Below are 24,514 nucleotides of genomic sequence, written 5' to 3'. Positions count from 1 at the left end.
GCAAGACACAATGAAGGATTTTGTGTGTGCGAAAAATGAACTGCAGTAGAATGGAAACAGCACTGCATGTGATGTGGGGTTTAATTAAGTGTGGGGTTTCCCCCCACCTTCATTTACCGAAAGCAAAGTTTCCATCAAACTTCCCGCAGAGTTCTCCTTTCTATTTGTTTCCTTTCCTTTTTGCCAGACTCTGTTCTGAGGCCCAGCAGACATAGTTGTGCTTAACTAAGGATGATGTCAATATTTAAATTGCCCATTAATTCCTACATCCAACGCTGATTGCCAGTTCCCATTCACTATTTAGCATGTCTGGGATTCACAAGTTTGCTTTTTCATCTTGCGGCGAGTTGCTGTGATTTGAGCCCCAGTTCCCACTCGCTTTGCTTAACTGTCTCCCCAGTGCTCCATAAAGAAGTCTCTTTTCATTAATACCCAAGCTCACCACATCATCGTTATTATTTTTCATCAGAGCCCCATCTCTGGGGAGTGTGATTTGTCAGCATGGAGCCTGCGGCTTTGGCAAGCAGGCTGTCATCTTCGTTTGATAAGCCAACTTCTGGAAATCAATCAGTGCTCATTTGGAAACTGGGGAAAAAACACTTTCCATGGAATCCAAAAGGGTAGCAACAAGCCAGCTGGTACCTAAGGCAGAAGCAGCCCAAGTGGTTCCCTCTAGAAGTTGTTGGACCACAACTCCAATCAGTCCAAGCCAATATGACCAGTGACCAGGGCTGAAGGAAGTCACTGTCCAATAAAACCTGGAGTGCACCACACTGGCTGACGTAAGATCAGAAGCTGGCAACCCAGAAGCACAAATTCTCCTTCAGGATCATCTCATGCTGCCTGCAGCACTCTCCCCAACTTCAAGGTCCCTCCTTACCCCAGTGAACTTCTTGGTCGCTTTGTCCCCTGTGAATTCAGGCAGAGGAGACCCACCCTGGTGTAGTGGTGGCAGCAGCAGCAGAAGTGGGGAACCTGTAACCCTCTAAATGCTGGAACTCTTAACTCCCATCACCACTGAACACAGGGTCATGATGACTGTGCCTTCATGGTCCTGATGAGGCCAATAACACATCCCTGTAGAGAGAGTTGCGTAAGCAAGTGGTGGCCATTGACAAGGCCTGACAACCTAACTGATCTTAAGGGCATGCAAACAAGCAGATGCAATCCAAGCACTATTGCCAAGCTTAAGGAGCTCAAGCTGATGTGTATGGTAAGTTCCCTCCTCATTTTTCCTCACAGATGTTAGATGTGCTGCAGCACGGATCATTCCGTTTGTAACCAACGGAGCCAGTTCTGTTCCCAGTGTATTCAGCCACCCAAAAGATGGTTGGTAGAGGTGTTGCTGAACTCAGAATGGCATGATCTTTGCTGAGGTAGCATGTGGTCTGATTGGCTGTATAGTTCTGATGGAAATTTTCTATCTATATATCTTTGGTTGAAGGTCTTGCTGCTGCGTACAAAGCTTGGCCTAAGAAAGACAAACATTTCTCCGTTCCTTTCTCCTCAGCTTATGAGGAGAAATTTGCTTAGTAGCAGGTTTATTTTCCCTTTGGACGTCCTCTGTGTTATTTAAGTGACTTTGCTAACAACAACCCAGTGAGGTAGATTAGGCCGAAAGGTAGTGGCTGGCCCAAGCTCACCCACTGACCTTCTTATCTAAACTCTTGTCTCCCAGGTCCTAATTGAACACTCTAACCACTAAACCATGCTGCCTCTTAAATTGGCCTGATAGCGGCTATATATGCCGTATCTCGCCTGTGCCAGTAAACCAGGTGTTCCTCAGCTGACATGGCACTCTCAACACAGAACAGCTCCCCGCTTATTAATTCATAACCAGATGTCAAACTTTGTGGTTTGCCATGGTTACATATTAATCTCTCTTTAATTGGCCTGATTTCCAGACACTTGTACAACTGATGGCTCCCAGCAGGTTTTTGAAACTTCATTCTGGCATGGAGGTGGGGGGAGAAACAAAGTCGCCTTGCGATTAACTAATCCGCCATCTTCTTCCCCTCCTTCCTCTTCTCTCTCATCCAGCAGTTAAAAACATTTGAGCCTCCTCCTGAGTACAAAAATGAAGTCATTTGTCAGTTCAGGTGTCAAGAGCAAAATGACTTTTCAAATCTCTTGGCATTTGATTCCACGTCCTTCTGTTCTCTCTGGCTGAAATAACTTTTAACATGAGAAACGGCTGCTCAGTCAATGTATTAAAAAAAAAAAAAACCCGAGACATGCAGAAGCTCACCTCTCCTTGCAAGAGACATTTCTTTTAAAATAAAATAGCTCCGGGGAGAATGATGGTTGAGACATGCCATCCATCGAGGATCCCTTGTGGCGCTCCAATCCACTCCGAAGAGCTTCTGGTGGTGTCAGATTCCCTCTCTCTGAGATATATAGCTCTGGCACCACAACTCCCCCCCCCCGTCCCCCCTCCCGTACTTCTCCGTAATCTTTGGGGTAATCGCTGCAGAGTCTCCGAAAACATTTTGCACCCCTCCTCTGGATCCCATTGACAAGGCAGTTAAACACCCAGGCAGTTCCATTCATTACTGCCAAGATATCCCCAGCTTCCCACCTAGGTGCAAGCAGAACTGAATGCTGCCCTCTGTGTACTCCTTCCCTCCAAATCTAGTAGTTTTGAGGTCCACAGGCGCTGGAACCACTTGGCATTTCAGCTTTCTTGAAAAGGATGAGCCGCCAGGCCAAATGATGATGATAATAATAATAATAGGCTAATAATAATAATAATAATAATAATAATAATAATAATAATAATAAATTTGTACGCCACCCATCTGGCCGGGCCTTCCCAGCCACTCTGGGCAGCTTCCAGCAAAGATTAAAAATACATTAAAATGTCACACATTAAAAACTTCCCTGAACAGGGCTGCCTTCAGCTGTCTTCTAAATGTCAGTCAGTTGTTTATCTCTTTGACATCTGATGGGAGGGTGTTCCACAGGGCGGGCGCCACTACCGATAAGGCCCTCTGCCTGGTTCCCTGTAGCTTTGCTTCTCGCAATGACGGAATTGCCAGAAGGCCCTCGGTGCTGGACCTCAGTGTCTGGGCAGAACGATGGGGGTGGAGACCTCAAGAAAACCTCAAGGCTCTGTGGGCTAAAGACTGCCGCCAAAGCCTCTTCATCTGGCCCTCAGGACTGTTCCCCCAGGCCACTCATCCTCCCTAGCCATATCCATTCCCAACCCTGCTTTGCAGCCTCATTGAGTGCTTTTGCTTGGCTGGGATGTGTGCTTTAACTCCTGACCTACACGTAAGAACATGAGAAGAACCTCCTGGATTGATCAGGCCAACCAGATAGCCTTTATAGCAACCCACAAACAGGAATGGAGCAACTCTCCCCTTCTGCGGTTTTCAGCAACGGGCATTTCCAATGGATGGTTGAGCCTCGCAATATGAACAGCATTAAGAGGCATTTAGAGATTTATAGTGGCACTAAAACTTGCCCACAAGTCTCAAGAGGAGACTTGATGCTGTTCTGTGTTACCTCCGCCATCAAGACAGCATCTCTGTATTCATAAACCTTTTTTCAAAGTACACAGGGAAATGTGACATTTTCAAACCTTATCCATTGTTGTTCATCTTTCTCCTTTGACTGGCCTGATCCATTAATCATAATAATAATAACAGTTTATTATTTATACCCCACCCATCTGGCTGGGTTTCCCCAGCCACTCTGGGCAGCTCCCAACAGAATATTAAAAAAACAAAAACAAAATCAAACATTAAAAACTTCCCTAAACAGGGCTGCCTTCAGATGTCTTCTAAATGTCAGGTAGTTGTTTATTTCCTTGACATCTAATTGGAGCACAGGGCGGGCGCCACCACCGAGAAGGCCCTTTGTCTGGTTCCCTGTAGCTTCATTTCTCACAGTGAAGGAACCGCCAGAAGGTCCTTGGAGCTGGACCTCAGTGTCCGGGCTTAACGATGGGGGTGGAGATGCTCCTTCAGTAAAACCAAGCCAAACCATGGCTTAATGCTAAGTCAAACCAAAAGTTGTGCCTGCTTCACTCCTGCTTCTGTCCTGTTTATGCTGCACTGCCTGCAGCTAAAGCTATGTTTTGGTGTGATGTTGCCTCCGAACCTGGGATCATGGTTTGTCTCACTCCAGAGAGAAACCATGTGCTATAGCCAGGGTTCGTTCTTGGCTTAACACTCATGGGTTAACACTCAACTAAAGAATCATGCCTTAACACTCAACTAAAGAATCATGGCAAGAAAAATTGATGGACTATGCAGAACTGACATACAAGCTACGGGACAAGGATAACTGTGACTTTAAAGATAAATGGGAACCCTTTACAAAGTATTTGAAGACACAACAAAGTGAACTGGACTCTTTGGCTGGTTTTGAATAAACATTCACAAACTTTTTATTGATAATAATCAGCTAAATAGTTTGAGGATTTATACAACTGTGTAACATGCAGAAAACAGCATTTTTAGAGAAATCAAAGACTGGAACTGAGGGAAGTCGGGGGGTGGGTGGGTTCTGTGGGGGGGGGAGGGAGGAAAATGGGGGGGAATAAGGATGATATGTTTTTGGATAATATGTTTTGTTTTAATTTTGAATAAAAAGTTATTTTTTAAAAAAACAACACTCATGGGATGTCAGTGGGGCAGATACTATGCAAACTGGGCCACCAGGTTTGTTGTTGTACAGATAAAACAGAGAGGGGGAGAACCACGTATGGCACCTATTCGGAGGAAAGGAGCAATAGAACTGTAATAAATAAACCGGGTGAAAAATTCTGTGCTGGACACAAGCTTGAAAGTGCCACGCATTTTGTACTTGCCTTGTAGAGATTCTCCCAAGCCATCTTTGCTCAGAGCAAAGGGCAGCTGCTGTCTTTCGGGAAGTGTAAATGCTACCAGGAGAGGAGCTATATCACATCTCAAACTCCGAACATAAGTAGCATTAACACCTCCTGGAAAGAAGAGAGGACCTTTCCCTCCTTTGTTCCCTTGGGCCTCGCAGAGGTTTTAGAGTGGGAAACAACTTTGCGTCTTTATTTCGATGGCACAGCAAACATTCCTGGAGTCAGTCAGTGTTGACAGAAATGGATAAATCTGGGTTTCCCCAGTGCTTTTTTTCTAAAAAAAATGTTTAGGGGTACTCTCATTTTGAATCAAGAAAACCACCATTTCATAGTTCAAATTGGGAAAAATAAATACAGTAAATGGACAAAAGTACAAAGATTCACAAAATGATTAGGGGTATGTGTCCCCCTGAATCCCCCCCAGAAAAAAGCACGGGGTTTCCCTCATTGTATTGGTCCCCCCCCCCCATCTTAAGTGCAGTTCTCCACATTTTCTTAAGTTCTCCACATCAGTTAGTGATTTATTTTTTAAAGACCTCATGAAAACTGTTTAGCATTTCAGCACAGATTTCTCCTACTACACGGATTTGGGGGGGGGGGATTTTGCCTAATATACCCATTTCTGCAAAGCCATTTCACCATATACGGTGTAATTTTAAAGGCTGTTTTAATAAATTTATAGGTATACATTTATAGACACACTTTAACCTCATGCCTACATAATCTTGGCTGCAGGACCGCATTGCAACATCTGGAAAAGTACAAAATGCTAAAGGACGACTGTGCTTCGGTTTTGTTTGCGAGTTGCATTGGAAAGCGCAAATCAGGTTCAGTTTGCCTTTTGACATGAACTGAATCACATCCCTAAGTGCAAACAATACCAAGCTGTTTGGACTACAGTGGTACCTCGGGTTAAGTACTTAATTCCTTCTGGAGGTCCGTTCTTAACCTGAAACTGTGCTTAACCTGAAGCACCACATGTAGCTAATTGGGCCTCCCGCTGCTGCTGCACTGCTGGAACACGATTTCTGTTCTCATCTTGAAGCAAAGTTCTTAACCCGAGGAACTATTTCGGGGTTAGCGGAGTCTGTAACCTGAAGCATCTGTAACCCGAGGTACCACTGTAGTGGTCTAACTTAGAATAAGGCCTTTGTTCTTATGCTCAAAAGGCAAATTCCTTCTCTTTAACTGCAGGGGAAGCTGCCTAGGCTGAGTCAGGTTGTTGATCCAGCTCAGGACTGCCTACACGGACTGGCAGCAAAGGCAATCCAGGGTTTCAGGCAATGGATATTATCAACTCTACCTGGGGATGCCTGTTGGGATGTGGGATATCTATCTATATTAGATACCAGCCTTCCTTCCCCACGTTTGTGAGTTCAGCAGAGTGCTATCCCTTTGCAACTTAAAAGGGAAGCTTAGACAGACTGGTTTTAGCCTTTTATTTTCTGTAATCCAGGATGCTTTAAGGCAGACTGAATTCGCCTGTTATTTCCCCCTTTAAACCATAATCACACAAACAGTCTTGTAAAAGGTAAAAAAAGATAGCATTTACGCACTCAGAATACTTGTGGAAGAGTAACAGATGCAGCAGCTTTGTTCAAGCAGGCTTAAAAGGAGAAGAAGGAGAAAAAGGAGAAGGAGAAGAAGAAGAGGAGGAGGAGGAGGAGGAGGAGGAGGAGGAGGAGGAGGAATTATTTCTACCCCACCCACCTGGCTGGGTTTTAAAATGGTAATTCAGTTACAAATACATACTTAAATCTAGTTTAAGATGGAACGGCTGTCCTACCTCACAGGGTCGGCGCTATCCCAGGAACCTCCTGACTCGGTGCAGAGTTGGAAAGCCATAATGGTGGGATGCTTATGTTGGTTCTGGGTGGGCATCTGACCTGTGCTTCTGGAACAGCATCAGCTTCCTCAATGCCAGAGACTGAACCTGCAACCTTCTGCATGCAAAGCCAATGCGCTCCCACCGAGCTGTGGCCCATTCCCAAGAAAACATACAGTACCTTTTCTCAGGCAGAACAGCACAGGTCCTTGTTCCTTCTGTCCCCAGTCTAATAGTGCTGGGGTGAGTTTTCCTGATGTTCTTTTGGTGCTTAGAACCCTTCCTGGGACTGTCTGTCGGTGCGCTGCATACAGCGATGTGGAAACCCTGAGACAGCTTTAATAGGTGCAAACCATTTAAAAAAAAAATCCCCTGGAAATCCCCTTCTTGCCCCTGAGTAACAAAAGTGCCCAATTTAACTCCATCCTTCTACCCCACGCGAATTCCAGCCTTCTTTCCTAAAATTCACAGGTAGTTTTCCAGCAAAAGGAAAGGGCTTTTTTCCTCCTGGCTAGGAGTAGCCTCCCTTGGGGGAGGATGAGGCTGGGGGATTTTCACACTTGATGTGCTCTGGCACTGACTTTCCAGGGAGTTTCCGCACAAGATTGTATAACACGTTCAGCTGAATTGCTGTTGCTAGCCCCCACCCCCCGGCCACCCAAAAATAAAATAAAATAATCATCTTAACAAGCTCCTAGGAGAGGCAGTGGCGGTCTGTGCAACAGCTTGGAGCAGTAGTGATCAGTCTGGAAGTCCCCAGTCTCAAATCTCACCCCAGCTGCATCACTAAAGGGCCTTAAGGAAGTTTGCGGCAGGTGCAACTTCTCATGCGCAGCCAAGCGAGATTCGCTCTTGCTGGATCTGCAACTTGCAAAGAAGCCGGCATTTGGGCAGGAAGCTGTGTCCTCGTGTCCCAAGGCACAATAAGTCAAAGGCTGTGGCTGCTCATGGGAGAAGGCACTCTAGATGCTCAAGGGCACTTTTTAAGTCAACGCTTCCTCATTTATAAGGACTGAACTCTGCAACTCAAAATGGGCTGGGACACGACCAGATAAGATGGTGGGAAGGCCTGGGTTTTCTAAGGGGATAAAGGCAAGGGCTGTCCTCCGCTTTAGATCAGCACTGCTGTGTTCAAGGACAAAGGGCAGTGAGACAACCAGAAGACCACCAAATCCAGCATTGGCCAAAGACACCAGGTGTTTGGAAGGTCCCCTCACTGCCCTGACCATTCACTGCCAGGCCTCCCTCCAGATGCTTTTCATGCCTGACTCATTTAAGACTCTATAGAATCTTCATTCCCAATACAGTGGCATCTTGGGTTACATGTGCTTCAGGTTACAGACTCCGCTAACCCAGAAATAGTACCTCGGGTTAAGAACTTTGCTTCAGGATGAGAACAGAAATTGGGCTCCAGCGGCGCGGCGGCAGCAGGAGGCCCCATTAACTAAAGTGGTGCTTCAGGTTAAGAACAGTTTCAGGTTAAGAACGGACCTCCAGAACGAATTAAGTTCTTAACCCGAGGTACCACTGTACTGATGATGGGACTCATTGATTGGAGAATACTTTTTTTTAAAAAAGTCTTTATTATTTGTAAAAGGAACCTTTGTATGAATTAATACTATATTATCCCTGTAGCTGTGCTGTATCTTTGTACTTTTGTCCGTCCAGGCTGTTACACTTTTTTACATTTTTTATTAGTTGTTTCCTTTCTTTTGTTACATCTGCACTTTATTGTTGATGTTAGCAAATCAATAAAATACTTCCAGGCTGTGATGCTGTATGGTTTAATTTTTTAATTCTTTGTTTTTGTTATGTTTGCACGTTTTGTTCCTTTGTTAACAAATCAGTAAATGGTGGGTGCTTTTATTGTAATGATCTCTGTGTTTTAATAGATCGCACCCATCCACCCACTCACTCCCATTGCTTTAATTCCTATTAATGTTTTTTAAAGTTACACACACACACACACACCCCTCAATGTTTTTAGAAGTTTCTATCTTATATGTGAGCTGCATTGAGTCTGTCAAGGGAAAAAGTGTGATATATGCATGGATGAGGCCAGGATTTATGGGGGGGGGGCAGGCATTATGTTGAGGGGGAGGCAGAACCGAGTTATCTGCAACACAGTTGGTCAGTTAGTTAAGTATTTATTTATTTTTTAAAAAATGATATTTATTAAGTTTCACAAAATATAACAAACTTCGAAACAACAAACAACAAACATCAGAAATACAAACAATATCAAAAATCATAAGAAGAAAACATAAAAAAGATTCAACATAATAATAAAAGAAAAATTAAAAGAAAACTCTGGTTCATTCTAATAGTCTTCAAAACCTTATTTTCCTTGCTTCCTCCCGCCTTCCCTTCTTGTATTCCACTTTAAAAGTTTTTTCAGCAAGCTCATTCATATTCGTTTTCATCCTTTATCTTTCCCTTTATACTCTTCCTTATCCTAATCACTAGAACCCCATCATTTCATTTACACTGCCCTTAGCACTCATAGATTTTACAATGATTTTGTAGATAAACTTTGAACTTCTTCCAATCTTCTTCCACCAACTCTTCTCCTTGATCTCCTTGATTTACTTGATGGGGGGGGGGGAGCCCCTGCCTACACATATATCCCAGCTGGGATAGCTCACTCTGTAGAGCATGAGATTCTTAATCTCAGGGTTGCGGGTTTGAGCCCCTCTTGGGGGTGAACGATTCCTGCACCGCAGGGAGTGAATTAGATGACCCTCTACAATTCTAGCAGTTTAGTCATGCTGGCCACATGACGCGGGAAGCTGTCTGTAGACAAACGCTGGCAACCTTGGCCTGAAAAGCAAGATGAGTGCCGCAACCCCATAGTCACCTTTGACTGGACTTAACCATCCAGGGGTCCTGTACCTTTTACCTTACCTTACAAGCCAAGTTTCTTTGCCTCTTCCCAGCCCCAGCTAAGAGGACCCCTGTTCTATTGCTCTCATATTTACATGCACCTCCAGTCAAGGGTGGGCGGAAAACCTGCCCCCTTTCGCCTAACTTAGTACTCCAGTTAGTACTTTCTGGGGCAATCCGTCACCTGCACAGTCATGCAAAGAGATGCTTAACAAACCTTGGGCTGGAGACACTAACTTAACAAGATGAGTCTGACTACTTTTGCAGGCTCTTTCTCGACAGAATCTCATCTTACCGATATGAAATTAAATGCATATAATATTATATATGCAATTTTACAATTCACACACACACACAAATTTCTTCTATTCTTTTTTCTTTTCTTTTCTTCTATTCTATTCTAAGCCGAAGGACAGGTCTCCTCCAAACCATCCATATATATGGATACACACACACACACACACGTGTACAGTATTTGAATGAAAAATGTGGTTCGTTTGGAGCGGAGCTTCCCAGCGTCGGGCGTCGGTCGCCAGATGGCAGTGCTGCCGCCTCCGCCGTGGCTCTGCCGCTCCGCCTCGCTGTCCGGACGCCTCTTTAGCAGCGAGACCCAGGAAGCGCCCGGAAGCCCGGCCGGGACTCGGAGCCTTCCTGCGCCGCCCTGCCTACGCCGCTTTGACCCGGGCGGGCCGGCGCGGCGAGAAGCTGGGCGCGCGCTTTGGGGAGCCCCCGGGACTGACCTGCCGCGCGCCAGGGTCAGGCTCTGCGCGCTGCAAAGCCAAGCGGGAGAGGCGGCGCTGCACGTCTAGCTGCGCAGGAAGGCAGCCTCGTCGGTCTTCGCGAAAACCAGCAGCTCTCCCATCGCCACCTTCCCCGGGGTTGCTTCAAGGGGGGAAGAAGTTCGGGGAGTTCTTTCTGCGAGAGCCGTTTGCTACCTCGCAAATACCGAGCGCGGGAGAGGACGCTTTGCATTTGCAGCTTGCGTGCTTCTTCTTGTCCTTTTTCTTTGCCTTGCAACTTTCCCCCGTGCTCCGCTTTGTCTTGTCAGCCTTTCCAGGCAGCTTAAATAAGGCTTTGCCCTGAAGCCAGATGGTACTTGCAGGCTCCCTGCTGCTTTAAATCTATTAGCGAATATAACAATAATAATAATCGAAAGAAATGCTTCTTTAAATCCAGCTTAGGTGAGCTTTCTTTGATAGCAATGCTTTATTCACTGGAAAGAAGTGGCTGAACTAATAAGCCTTTGCTCTGGCAATCGCAGCATCCCCGCTGCCATAAATATGTGAGCACTAATGCTGAAAATAATAAACATGCCTATTTCAATCCAAGCCTTCACTAGCCAAGGAAGAGCCATGCTATTTTATTAAATAGGAAGAAGTTGGGGGGTGAGACAGAAAATGCTAAGGATCCGGGATCCGGGTGCTGGCTTGGGTGACATGACAGGCAGCCGGAAGCTGCTAGCTGTGGGGGCTGTGCTGGGATGGCTGCTGGTCGTCCACTTGCTGGTCAATGTCTGGTTGCTTTGTATCCTGTCGGGGCTGCTGGCGGTGCTGGGTGGCTGGCTGGGCTCCCAGGCAGTGATTGGGACCAGCAGCAGAGTCCACCTGGAGAGGTTCCTCCTCCTCGAGAGCAGTCCTCCGAACCCTGACGCGGAGCAGCAGCTGGACAAGGAGATTGAGGGCATGATCGGGAAGATTGTTCGGGATTTCGTGTCCTCCTGGTATCGGTCAGTGAGCAGCGAGCGGGGCTTCGAGGACGAGGTGAAAAAGGCCATGATGGGCCTGGCTGTGGAGCTCAAGAGGCGTATGGCTTTGATAGACAAACAGGCTCTGACCCAGAAGCTGCTCCTGCTTGGAGGTTGCCACCTTCAGACTTACAAGAAAGCCCGGGAGAAAGCAGAGATGGGGCAGAGCTCTGGAGACCCTGCCCAGAGGGCCGATCACCTATGGCGAGCGTACTCAGAACTGTCAGAGCCCCACGTGGCCGTCCAGAGCCCCGCCAGCGAGGTGGATTATGCTCGGCGCATTGTGGACTTGCTCCTGCACGTTCTGGTACCTGAGCCACACCTGGAGACCAGGACTGGGCGCTTTGTGGTGGTGGAGCTGGTGACTTGCAACGTGCTGCTGCCCATGATCAACAAAATGGCGGACCCCGACTGGCTCAACCTGCTGCTGATTGGGATTTTCTCCAAGATCAAAGCCACTGGAGGGAATGAGAAGCCGGAGACGGCGCCAGCCCTTTCTCCATGCCAGCCTGTGGTACCCAGTTCATTGCCGCTGGCCTTTCTGTCGGAAGCCGCCCTGGAGAACAGGGCAGTTTCCCCAGGGAATTCCGAGCCGTTGATCGGAGATGTGCTTGATGGCTTGGAGTGGAGGGAGCCGTTCAGCAGAGAGCTGAGTGCTGACTTGGATAGTAGGAGAGTTAGCACCTCTTCCGTGCCCTGCCTCCAGCCTGATACCCTGGAGTCCTTCTTCCCCTGCGAAGACCTGGAAGTTGAGTCTCCAGTGTCCGAAGTAGGAAAGGACTCTGCAGGGCTCATGCCCCGGGAGGAATTCCTTGTGGAGTCCCTCACTGCCCTGGAGGGACCTGAGAGCTTGTTTCAGGAGGATGGCCTGAGCGCCAAGGGCAGGTACTCGGAGTATGCTGCCGGCTCCGGCTCCGAAATGAGACCCCGAATCCCCTCCTTGAGCCCCTGCCCCAACATCCAGATCGAGGCTGCCGAGGAGAAGGAGGAGACCTTGGCTTCGCTGACGGCTCTTTTGGAGGACTCGGAAAAGACCTTCCTCAGGCGGCCGTCCTACCTGGACAAGGAGCTGGTGGCTTCTGAAAGCCTGGCCCACAGCCCTCAAGACCTTGCCCAGCTGCCGGGGTTGCTGTCTTCATCCCCCACCGCCCCCTTGGGCACCTTCAGCTTTGAGCCGCTCAGCAGCCCCGATGGGCCTGTTGTCATCCAAAACCTGCGCATAACTGGCACCATCACCACCCGAGAGCACAGCGGGACAGGATTCCACCCCTACACCTTGTATACTGTGAAGGTAACTCAGTCGCTCCTCTCTTCCGGGTATCGTAAAATCCTAAGAGTTGGAAGGGAACCACGAGGGTCCTCTAGTCCAACCCGCTGCAGGAATCTTTGGGCCAACCTGGGGGTGTGGAACCCACAACCTTGAGATTAAGGGTCTCATGGTGTACTGACTGAGCTGTCCCACTGAGTCAGTAAGCGGAATCTGATGCACAAGCATTTTTCTAATGTTTTTGTAAGTCTTGAAAGGTCAGTTCTCTAGAGCAGGCCTTGGGTTCCCTTATGTTGTTGGGCTCATAGCTCCCATTGTCCATGCCGCCTGGGAATGGTAGAGGTTGTAGTCCAAGAACATATGGGGAACCAAGATTGGAGAGAGCTGAAAGAGGAAAAGTTGCTTTATCCAGGGACATTGGTAGGCCTCTTCCTACCTCTTTTTTCTCAATGGTGACACAGACCATTCATAACTCTGAGCAGGGCAGTGGGGTGGGGTAAGTGAAGACAAGCTGCAACAATTAATTATAGCATTCTTCGCTGCCCCTCTAAGGAGCCATTTGGGGGTCTAGTTTACATATTTGAGTTTCTAACACTTATGGGGAGTTGGGAATACAGATTCAGTTGTCTGGATCCAGCTCGCCACCCCTGCTTTCCTTCTGGACCCTCATGTCTCCTGTGTTTTCATGTAGAAAGTATCCAGTGGCATGAAAATTCTTTCACCTAGTCTCTGGCTACATGTGGTTTCCTTTGATGATGTGTGGTCTTCTCTTTCCCCCCACAGTATGAGACGACTTTGGACAGTGAAAATGCCAGCGGCCTCCAACAGGTAGCTTACCACACCGTGAACCGGAGATATCGAGAGTTCTTGAACCTGCAAACGAGGCTGGAGGAGAAGCCAGACCTGCGGAAGTTCATTAAAAGTTAGTGCTGAGTCTTGCTTTCTGCAGAAGCTCTTTCATAGGGTGGCCCTAGGCAAGTCTCCTATTTAATTTCAATTGAGTGCATATAACATTGCGGCCTTGACCTGCACCTCCATGGACAGCTGTGAGTCCAAAATGATTCCCAAGCTCCTAATGAAGACCCACCAACATTTTCTTCTGGTCACTGAAACATTCTTATTTCTGCTTTGTGCTTTAGGACCAGCAGGGATTGGTACCCCACTCCTGTACCAATCTGGTACTCAAAGGCATGCACAAAGTGTTATTGCTGACCGTGCTTTTACTTAGGAAACTGTCCTATGCTGAGTCCATCTAGCTCAATAATCTTTTGCAATTCTCTTCTCCTGGAGACTCTCCAGAGCCTGATTCTGTGTATCTTCCAGAAGGCGGTATAGCACCTAAAAATAACAATCAAGCTGTCTCATGGTAACAAGGGATAAAGTAGTACAATTAGCATCATGTTATCCACCCAAGGTGTTGAAATGTGGCAGGATACAAGTTCAAATGGAGAAAATAAATTCTGCACTTCTGCAAAATCTCATGTCACGGACTGAGAGTGATGGATAATGTTAATTAACCACCAAAGATGGAATTTGAACTCTCACCCGCAAAACTCACACATACCAGTTGCCTGCCACACCTCTCTTCCTCTCCTCACTGTTCCCCCCCCCCCCAAGAAAATAACCAGCTTCTTTATTTATCTTTACTATTAGTAATCAGAGCTGTAAGGCCTTTGCTTGATAAAACTTCTTTTGATATCGGTTTTTTTCCCCCCTGGCTGTTCCTCTGTTGTGTTTGAGTTATGTTCTTTAAAATCTTCAGTTGCGTTTTTGTTGTTGTAAATTGCTTTTCCTTGGAAAAGCGGCACATAAATATTTAAATAAATAAATAAATGCAACAAATAAGCTAATAGGATTAATGATGCATTGCAATAAGGTGTTTTTCCCCCTTTGTTTTTTTCTAACCTCCAGATATTAAAGGTCCAAAGAAGATCTTTCCCGACCTTCCTTTTGGTAACATGGACACGGATAAAGTAGAAGCCAGGAAAAGCCTCTTGGAGTCATTCTTGAAGGTGAAAGCTCTTCTCTCCTCTCCTGCCACGTAATTTCTCTTAGCAGGCTTATTTTATTTTTTAAATAAACCTTGCCGAAGAGACTTGGTAGGGTCACGGTTCAGCCATTTTAAACCAGGGGTCAGCAATCTTTTTCAGCCATGGGCCGGTCCACCGTCCCTCAGAACATGTGGTGGGCCAGACTATATTTTGAAGAAAAAAATGAACGAATTCCTGTGCCCCACAAATAACCCAGAGATGCATTTTAAATAAAAGCACACATTCTACTCATGTAAAACACACTGATTCCTGGACTGTCCGCGGGCATGTTGTGGTTCCCACAACATGGTAAGGCAAACCATGGTTTACTGGGGGCCACTCATAGGGGAACCAAGGTTTGCTCTTCCCCACATCTCATGGTTAGTGAGGAGAGTACTTAGCCACAAGCCTGTATCTGATCCAAACCTTGGCTTAGCTCAGTGTGGCACAGCAGCAAAACTACTACGGAGGAGCAAAGTGGCCATGATCTCCCTGGGAGCTTGTTCTAACCTATGGTTTGGCTTACTGTATTGTGCAAACCAGATCATTAAACCAAGGGTGGGGGGTGGAGTGAGCCTTGCCGCTGTAGTAAGGCTAGGAGAGACCTATGACTGCGGCTGCTTTCACATGGCAGTTTATTCAATTTCCCCAACATTTCCCAAACTTTCCGCATTATATTACAATGGTGCCCCGCAAGACGAACGCCTCGCAAGACGGAAAACCCGCTAGACGAAAGGGTTTTCCGTTTTGGAGGCGCTTCGCAAAACGAATTTCCCTATGGGCTTGCTTCGCAAGGCGAAAATGTCTTGCGAGTTCCTGCGGGTTTTCCCCCCTTCCCCCCCCCCCTTTTCCTAAACCGCTAAACCACTTATCAGCTGATCCGCTAAAAGCCGCTAAACCGCTAATAGCGCTAATCCGCTAAGCTGTCAATGGGCTTGCTTCGCAAGACGAAAAAACCGCTATACGAAGAGCCTCACCGAACGGATTAATTTCGTCTTGCGAGGCACCACTGTATATCCACACGGCATAAAACCCACTTACGAAAACCTAATGGAACATAGCGCACGTTAATGGCTCATTTCCATGTTGTCGGATTCCAGAAAAAAAATCTGTTCACAGCCCCCTTAGCCTGGAAAACCACGGCAAAGTGTCAGAGTTTGGGGTTGTACACCAGCGTGCAGTTATTTCCTGTTGTTTTCATGGGATCATCACGGTGGAAAAACAAGCAGGCATTTGTGGAAAGGGTGAGGGGGGGCTGTGACGTGGTCTGTTGGCGTTCGTTGTTGTGTTGCACCACTCCCACTGGTGTAAATGAAATTTAGCACAGTATGCCAGTATATCGGTGAAAAAGCCACAATTCCAAGATGCAAGAGGTCCTTCAGTGGCATGTTTTCAAACAGAGGTTGGATGGCCATCTGCCAGGGATTCTTCAGGCATGATTTCTGCATTTGCAGGGGGTCAGACTAGATGACCTGTGGGGGTCCCTTCCATCTCTACAATTCTATGGAGAGAGCATTAGGAAATGGGATAGAAGCCCACTAGCATTACAGTCAGGAAAGCTAGTGCAATATTCCCACATGTAAACCAGTTGGGCAGGGGTGAGGCACCGCTGGCTGTTTTACATTACATTTACAATAGACCAGTGTTTAGGGACCTTCTACTTGTTTCCAGTGCTGGTTGTGGCTGTGGCTAACCCTGGTTAAAGTCTGCCCAAACGTGCTCCTAAACTGACCACGATAGCATTCGTCTTCTCCTTCTTCCAGCAACTGTGCGCTATTCCTGAGATTGCCAACAGCGAGGAGATGCAAGAATTCCTGGCCCTGAACACAGACGCCAGGATCGCCTTCGTCAAAAAGCCCTTTGTGGTCTCCAGGATTGACAAGGTAAGGGTGCTCAGAGCACAAAAGCAAAACATTAAAAAGAGCAATAAATCCCGTTCAAATAACCCAAGATTGGCTCCATACATTTAAACCAGGGGTCAGCAAACTTTTTCAGCTGGGGGCTGGTCCACGGTCCCTCAGACCTTGTGGGGGGCCGGACTATATTTTGAAAAAAAATATGAACGAATTCCTATGCCCCACAAATAACCCAGAGATGCATTTTAAATAAAAGGACACATTCTACTGATGTAAAAACATGCTGATTCCTGGACCATCCGTGGGCCAGATTTAGAAGGCGATTGGGCCGGATCCGCCCCCCGGGCCTTAATTTGCTTACCCATGATTTAAACCATTCGGTGTGAAAATGGGGAGAGCAGAACTTTGGCCCTGGCAATGTCAAAAGGTCTCCTGCAATCCCTATTTTAGCTGAATGCCCCTGTCCTCTTTTCCCCATCCTTCTTGCAGATTGTGATGAACGCCATTGTGGACACTTTGAAAACGGCCTTCCCCCGGTCTGAGCCGCAGAGCCCGACGGAAGAGCTCAGTGAGGCAGAGGTGGACGGGAAGCCCCAGAACGAAGGGAAGAAGGCTAGCAAGTAAGGGTGCCGCCGGGGGCCAATCCTCCCATTAGCTTTGAACATTGACCTTCTTCCTGAGTGGATAGTCCTTTAGTTGCTCCTTTAGATGTCACTAGATAAGCACGACCAAGAGAGTTTGTGTGAGAAAACCGCTAAGCATTTCAAGTTCATCTCTAGTTTTAACACTTCAGACTACAGAGGTATGGGGTGGAATTGCCTGCATGGGAACTCAAGGAGAAGGTAGGCCCCAGAGATGAGATGATGCACCCAGAATTTCTGGCCTGGTTCACACATACTGAGCTAAACCATGATTTTTTTGGGGGGGGGGATTGCAGCCAGTTTGCTCCTCTGCGGCCTTTGTGCTGCTTTGCCACCCGGCAGTCGCGCATGTGCAGAAGCGCTAAATCGTGCTATGCGCAGAAGTGCCAAATCGCAACCTGCGCATGCGCAGACACGCCGCTGCAGGTTGCGAATGCTGTGGGTTGCGAATGTGCATCCCGCATGGATCGCGCTCGCAACCCAAGTGTCCACTGTCCAAAGCTGGGAAAGTGCTCACTAGGCTTTGGGAAGAAGGCTGGAGGACTCTGGGACCCTTTTACAGGCCTCACACTTCCTTCCCAAATCTTAGCACCTCCTTATCCAGCTTTAGGAAGACAGTGGGAGGGCTGGGGGGGGCATCAAATGTTGCCCAAGGCCACTAGAAAGACACTGAGGGCCGCATATAGCCCTTGGGCCATGCATTGGACCACCCTGCATCTAGGAATGTCTTTAGCGCTTGACTTGGCTGAATGATTAAACTGGCACTCGTTGAGTGCAGAAACCAAGCTGTGCAAGGTTATATTTTTGGCCGCACAAAAGGATCCTATCCTGAGTTTCCCACCGAGCGCCACATGTTGTTCGGAGGCGACCAGTCGTGAAAGCCAGCGGACACTCGACTCCTTTATCTAGAGGAGTAGCTGGCTAGTTGGCAGTCAGTGTTTGCCATTACTGAACACGTGCAGGTCGATTGAGGCCGTCGCTGAGTCTTTGCTGGAATTAGGATTGTTGTCATCCCTGTGCTGGTATCTGCAGCATTTTTTTTTTTCCTGGAAAGAGATTTCGCTTCAGGAAAGCAATCCAACGGGGAGAATTGCATTCTTCCAAAACTAGAGAAATCTTGGCAGGAAAGGACATTCCTTAGCAATCAACAGACTTCTTGCTTTCTCTAGGAAGCCAGTAGACCCCTTCCAAATAAATCGTGTCTCCCGACAGCCATAGACTTGACAGCGGATTTTGCAGTTATCAGATGTGTGTCTGGGTGTTTGGGAATCCTGCTTTTAAATTGCCCTTCCAAAAGCTGTGCGGTGTGTACTATTCAGTGTCCTTGGGAAGGAGCCCCCAGCTGAATATCTACTGTATTTTGAATGAAGCTCTGGACACCCCCATACCGGAAAGCATATTTCTCAGATGGAAACAGGTGCAGAAAATGCAAAATTAATAAATCAGTGGGCTGAAACTGCTTCCTTGCAGATGGCAGTGTTAGCTAGGCTGGTTCTGGGTCCACACAAAAGCCTTATGTTTGAAGGCAGCACCTGTTTCAAAATCTTTCCAGTTTAGTTTAAAGATAACCCTGAAAACAGAGAGTTTTCAAGAATGGTTATGATAGTGTGCTGAGTTCCGTTTTCGATCTTTTAAACTATTGTAAGTCACCTTGGGGCTATTTTGGGGTCTGCTAAATTAAATCTATCATAGTTGGGAATTTGCTCATCGGGTGCTAGTACCTGAACAGCAGATTGAGCAAGCAGGTTGTGGGTCATGCGAAACACTATTTTGAATAATGCTTTTTATAAGGTAGGGTAGGGGGCACTGGGAATGAGTTTATGGAACCAAAGGGCCCTGGAAAAGGCACTGATTTATATTATAGTAAAGATTTCAGCTACATTTTCCTCTGTACATACCAATCCGTGTCCTAGTGCTTGTTTGTTTGTTTGTTTGTTTGTTTGTTTGTTTGTTTGTTTGTTTTGGTGACCACCCTACATGATGCCACAACTGGGAATAGACCCTATTTTTCTGGCCTTTGGTCACTACCCCCAGCTTGTTCCTGTTGCTGCCTTTTGCAGGTGCCTCGTTAACATTTCGTTAGCAAGATTTTTCTATGATTCTTGAAGGTTCAACTCAATAGTAACGAGGTGTATGTACCTTTTCTCTAAAGCACATCAATGTAAGTGCACACAGATGAATGCTCACTTTGCCAATCTTGCAGTTGTGTCCTTATAAAACGCATAAAAATCCTTAGGCACTGTACACAGATTTTTTTAAGAAAACCAAATCAGTCTTTGTTTTTGGACCTACAATCTAGGAGACATAATCAAATCACAGAATTGTAGAGTTTGAAGGGATGCCAAGGATAATCGAGTGCAACCCCCTGCAATGCAGGAATACGCAGCTGTCCCATAGGGGGATCGAACCCGCAACCTTGGCATTATCAGCACCACACTCTAACCAGCTAAACTATCCAGGCCGTACTAGAACTTGGGATTGCCCAATGAAATTAATTGCTAGGAGATTCAGGACAGGTAAAGCATTCCTTCACTCAGGGCATGTGGAAATATTTGTGTGAGAGTGAATGTTGTTGGTCACTGGGTTAAATGACTTGAAAAGGGGACTAGGTGCATTGGAATATATTTTATGCGAGTCATTCTTTTTTAAAGCTTTATTATTATTATCTTGTATTTTTGCGCCTCTTGCCTTTATGATGTTATGTAAAATAACTTTGGGTACAGTGGAGTTCACCCATTCAGCTACCAATAGTTAAGTCAAGGAACCTGCCTGTGTGAGCAGCCTTGAGCTCTTTGGAGGAAAAACAGGTTATAACAGGTAAATAACAATTTTGGGGTTTTCTCTTTTGCAGGCCTAGGCTGAGATTTGCATCCAGCAAAATTGCTCCGGTCCTGAACGTGCCTGGAGCACAGGAGAAGATTGCATATTCTTTCAAGGAAGGCACCGCTGTAAGTGTGCACACCTGCCCAAGAAAATCTGAATCATAGAAGGGTAGAGTTTAGAAGGGACCCTGGGGATCATCCAATTCAACCCCTTGCAATGCAGGAATACGCAGTTGTCCCTTACGCAGATCGAACCTGCGACCTTGGCGTTATCAGTATCATGCTGTAACCAGCTGAGCTATCCATGAATCCCTGCTCCCCACAGGAGCCACCCCACTGAGTTGCTTCAACAGGCAGTTTATTGAGTTTTCCATTTTAATAATCCAATAAGAACCACATTAAAACATTCCAAATTACAATTAAAAAACCAAATATATTGCCAAATTATATATCTTTGGGTGACTTCCCATGCTCTGAATTTTGCGGAGTGCTAACCATCTAAGATCACATTGCATTTCTTAATTAGTCAATAAACCATTCCGATGTTAATCCTTCACTTAATTTTCATTTATGTTTACAACCACTGGTCTGTTCAAACTTTCGTCTTCATAGTTCTGTGTGAAATATTTCCCCCTGTTGCTATCCACATTCCAGCAATTTCATTTTCTATTTCTATCCAGTCCTGACTCTCAAAGGAGCCCCATTGTTATGTTTTGCTACATTTCTATCCTGCCTTCCCCCTAAGAAGCTCCCAAGTGGGGCATGTGGTTCACTCCTTCCTGCGTTTATCCTCACAACAACCCTGAGAGGCAGTGACTGTGGCAGTGACCAGCTCCATCTTCTCTCAGGTCTCAGAGTTCCTGTCTCTGGCAAGAATGGAGTCCTTCATCCAGAAGCAGGAGAAGCTGATGGAGGCCGTGTTTGACGAGAGCCCAGAGGGCGAGGGAGACAGAGATCCTAATGCCTTTAGACGTGCATCCAGTTTGGACATCGGGAAGCCCATGAAGGCACCACAGCAGCCAGCAGAGGGCAGCAGCAATCCTGGTAAAAATTCTAACCTGTGCGCTATTCCTTTTTCGCCTCTTACTATTGTTAACCGGCCACCCCAACCCCCACCAAGCCATGCGTGGCATTCCAGGCATCTTGACCCTCCGCCAAGGTCTGTGCTCCTTTGCAGAACTGAAGACGCGGTGAAGACTGTTGTAGCTTTAAGAAATGTGATTTATTCACCTATTTACACCTTCAGTCTGCATGGAGGGTGCACGGCAGTGCAGCTGGACTGGGAGTCCAAGGCATCACAAACACCCTGCCTTCAGCCATCCTGCCCAAGATGGATCTCAGTCTTTTTTCCTCTCCCCTCTTCTTCCCAGCACAACTTGCTAAAGAATCTCTTTTCCTGTTACTTCACATCCAGTTACCCTGGTAACCTTCTGTCTGCCCAGGCCCAAGAATTCCTCTCAGCTGGAGAGGACCAACACCTTTTGTCATTTTAATGCCTCTATTCCAGGTGAGGCCCAGGCTTGGAAAAGAAACTTAGCCTGTCTTTTTCCACTGGGCTGTAATCTTCCCTTCAATACTCCAGTTAATCAAAATCCTACCATTTAATAATTTCTAGGGTTTAGAGGATTCCTCCCCACCCCCCTTAGAACACTATTATTACTGAATTGCTTTCCAGGCAATGTACAAATTACAAAAAAACCAGCTTTAACTCTGTTAAAAACAACACAGGAAATGACAACAGATACATTTAAAAACCATGCGAAGTGGACACCCATGGCAGAGACCCATTCATCTGGCTGGGAAAGCCTGTCAGAACAAAAATGTCCTCAGTTGTTTGCAGAAGCAATGGAGAGCAGGCACCTGTTGTATATCTCAGCAGGGATGCTGTTCATCAGAACAGAGGCAGCCACATTAAAGGCCCTGCTCTCCTGAGTTAACTGTGGAGCATGTAAGAATCATAAAATTGTAGAGTTGGAAGGGACCCTGAGAGTCATATAGTCCAGCCCCTTACATTGCAAGAATCTCAACTAAAGCACCTGGGACACATAGCCATCCAAGCTCTGCTTAAAAACCTACAAGGAAGGAGAGTCCACAACATTCCAAGGGAGTCCGTTCCCCTGTCAAACAGGTCATCAGGGTTAGAATATTCTGGAGGGGAAGGCTCTTCTGGAGAAATGCCTGGGATGTGGTTTTCCAGAGATGTCTGGAATGTGAACCTGTTCTCTTCTGCTGACCTTTTGGAGTGGCCTAGCGGGCAGGGGAGAGGAGAGTCAAAGCGGGGTAATTGAAGCCAAAACGTAGAGATGGATCCCAGTTGGACGCTGCTTCTCGGGAGGCCTGGCCTTCTGTTCCTCCAACATTCAACCCTTTCCCTGTATCCCTTCCCATCCTGAAATTGACTTATGCTGTGATGAGCAACAGAGTCATTAAAACAGAGCTGTTTGCTCTGTGAATGATGGTCTCCGCTGCTGAGTCAGGATGCTACCACAAGGTGGCAGCGGACCACCATGAATTAAAGGAACAGAGGCAATGGGGAATAGGCAGCCATAGCAAATTAATGGCATAGTTTGAACACTGACTTAAGGCTGCTCAATAGCCGGTCCCTCTGTCCCTCCAAGAAATGCTGTGAGCTGTAGTCATGCTCCTCATTGGCCCTGCTCCATATCCTCCTCCTGACTGGCTGGAATGTGCCCTTGAGCTGTGATGGGGCAGCTTGCTGGAGTGGATGGGTGGAGAAGGGAACTTTCTTTCATTTGCATGGTTGCAATGGATAGATAAGCGCTGGATCTGTTGCGCCACTCAGGTTTGCTTCTGGGTCCACCCGCTGCTGACAGGTGACTCACAATGGCCTGAGAGCTGGTACAGAGCTGTCCTGATGGTGGTTTACTTGCAGTCAGGCCATTGGTCCATTTAACTCAATATTGTCTGCACTGACTGGCATCCCCCAGAAGGTTGCCCCTAAGAGGTGTACACACACACACACACACACACCTCGCCTGTGAGAAGGGGAACACAAAGATGCATATCCTTGGTTGGGCTCGATTAAAAAATGCTTCTCTACTCTTGCACTGAAGCATAATTTAGCTCGATGAGAGCAAGTTGGTGTGAGCTGCATTCTCCCCATGGTTATAGCTGCAAGTGGTTCAGAAGCTTTCGCTTGCAGTTTCAGCTAGCCATGGTTTACTGTGTTGTCCAAATCCTGAAAGGTACTGTAGGTTAACTATGGTTTGTCGAAACAAGCTAGGTTCATATCAACTAGGTTGACTTGTTTCGGGCATAGTTAATTCAGGTTTGGACAACACAAAAGCTGGCCTTAACTCAAACTGGAAGTTTATGAAGTTCCCCTAGCTGACCAGAAGTGAGGGGAAGGGAGTGTTAAAGCTGGACACTTGCTGCAGCTGATTCTTGTCACAGTAAACTGTGGTTTAGCACAGGGATGGGGAACCTATGGCCCTCTAGATGTTGTTGGACTCCCAGCTCCCAACAAGTCCCACTAGCTTGGCCATTGGTTGGGGATGATGGGAGTTGTAGCCCTGCAGTACCTGGAGGGCCACAGGTTTCCCAATCCCTAGTCTGGATGGGTGGACAAACAGCCTCACCTGGTGCAAGGCAGTTTCCTTACCTTACTTTTGTGTCACCTTGATTTTGGCAGAGTCAGAGACATTACTGGCGGATGTTGCCTTAGACCTCCTCCGCCTGGTTATGGTGGATCACTGGAGCTGGCTGTGCACGGAGAACATGCAGAAGGTCCTGCAACTGCTCTTTGGGAGCCTGATCCAGAGGTAAGTCATGCAACTGGAGGAAGAGGATTTGAACTCGGTGCTGAGAGTGGTCAGGCCATTCAGCTCTCTGTAGGCTTTGCCTGTAGAGCAGGAGTGGGGCTCCCATCATCCCTGATGGCTGGGATCCAACAACATCTGGAGGGGCAGAAGGTTCTCCACCCCTTGCCTACATGTTTCTGCATTATATAGTAGAGTCCTCTCCACAAAGTCAGCTATTTCAACCTGGTATATGGAACCCAGGCCCTTCCAGGTGTTACTGGTTTACAGCTCTGACTGGTGGCCATGCTAGTTGGATCTGTCAAGAGCCCAGCATCAACCGAAAGGCCACAGGTTGCCCATCCCTGCTGATGAGAGTCAGATGCGCACTGTTAGCCGGCCATGAATCTCCATCCAGGAGTAATCATCGCTTTATGAAAGAGATTTCAGCCTGGCCTACTTCACAGGGTTGTTGTGAGGAGAATACAGACAGGGAAGAGAAGCACGTATGCCACCTTGAGCTCTAGAGGAAAGGAGAAATAAAAATGTAAGGAATAATAAAAGAGACTGATGTTTAAGAAAAACCTTTCTCGGTTGTTAAAGTTCTTGAATTATAACCAACAACACCTTCTCCCGATGCTGAAAAGATCTGAGTTTAGAGGCCCTTGGGAGAGAATTCCAACCAATTGAGAGACCCTACAGAGAAGGCCTTTTCCCCAGATGAAACATCCCTGCCCTAAGGTATCTGACCTAGCTAGGGATGATGGGAGTTGTAGTCCAAAAGCAGCTGGAGACCCACATTTGGGAAACACTGGTGCCGGCAGTACTGAGCTGGACAGACGGATGGT

At 47.0% G+C, this 24,514-nt stretch overlaps 1 protein-coding gene across 1 annotated transcript in view; it reads left to right on the top strand.

The window, feature by feature from the left end:
• Positions 1-10,166: 10,166 nt before the first annotated feature.
• The window catches only part of SNX19 (sorting nexin 19), a 37,158-nt gene continuing 22,810 nt past the window's right edge, over positions 10,167-24,514 (top strand). The window contains exons 1-8 of the mRNA XM_079954508.1: positions 10,167-12,583; positions 13,343-13,481; positions 14,471-14,571; positions 16,353-16,472; positions 16,935-17,065; positions 19,938-20,034; positions 20,757-20,952; positions 23,561-23,690. Coding sequence (XP_079810634.1) covers positions 10,946-12,583; positions 13,343-13,481; positions 14,471-14,571; positions 16,353-16,472; positions 16,935-17,065; positions 19,938-20,034; positions 20,757-20,952; positions 23,561-23,690 — 2,552 coding nt within the window. The 5' untranslated portion in view covers positions 10,167-10,945. The remainder of the gene's footprint in view (positions 12,584-13,342; positions 13,482-14,470; positions 14,572-16,352; positions 16,473-16,934; positions 17,066-19,937; positions 20,035-20,756; positions 20,953-23,560; positions 23,691-24,514) is intronic.

The sequence above is a fragment of the Podarcis cretensis genome (assembly GCF_951804945.1).
Source record: "Podarcis cretensis genome assembly, chromosome: 15".
NCBI classification, from domain to species: domain Eukaryota; kingdom Metazoa; phylum Chordata; class Lepidosauria; order Squamata; family Lacertidae; genus Podarcis; species Podarcis cretensis.
Note: the sequence above shows the minus strand (reverse complement) of the source record. Positions and strands in the feature narration are given on the sequence as shown.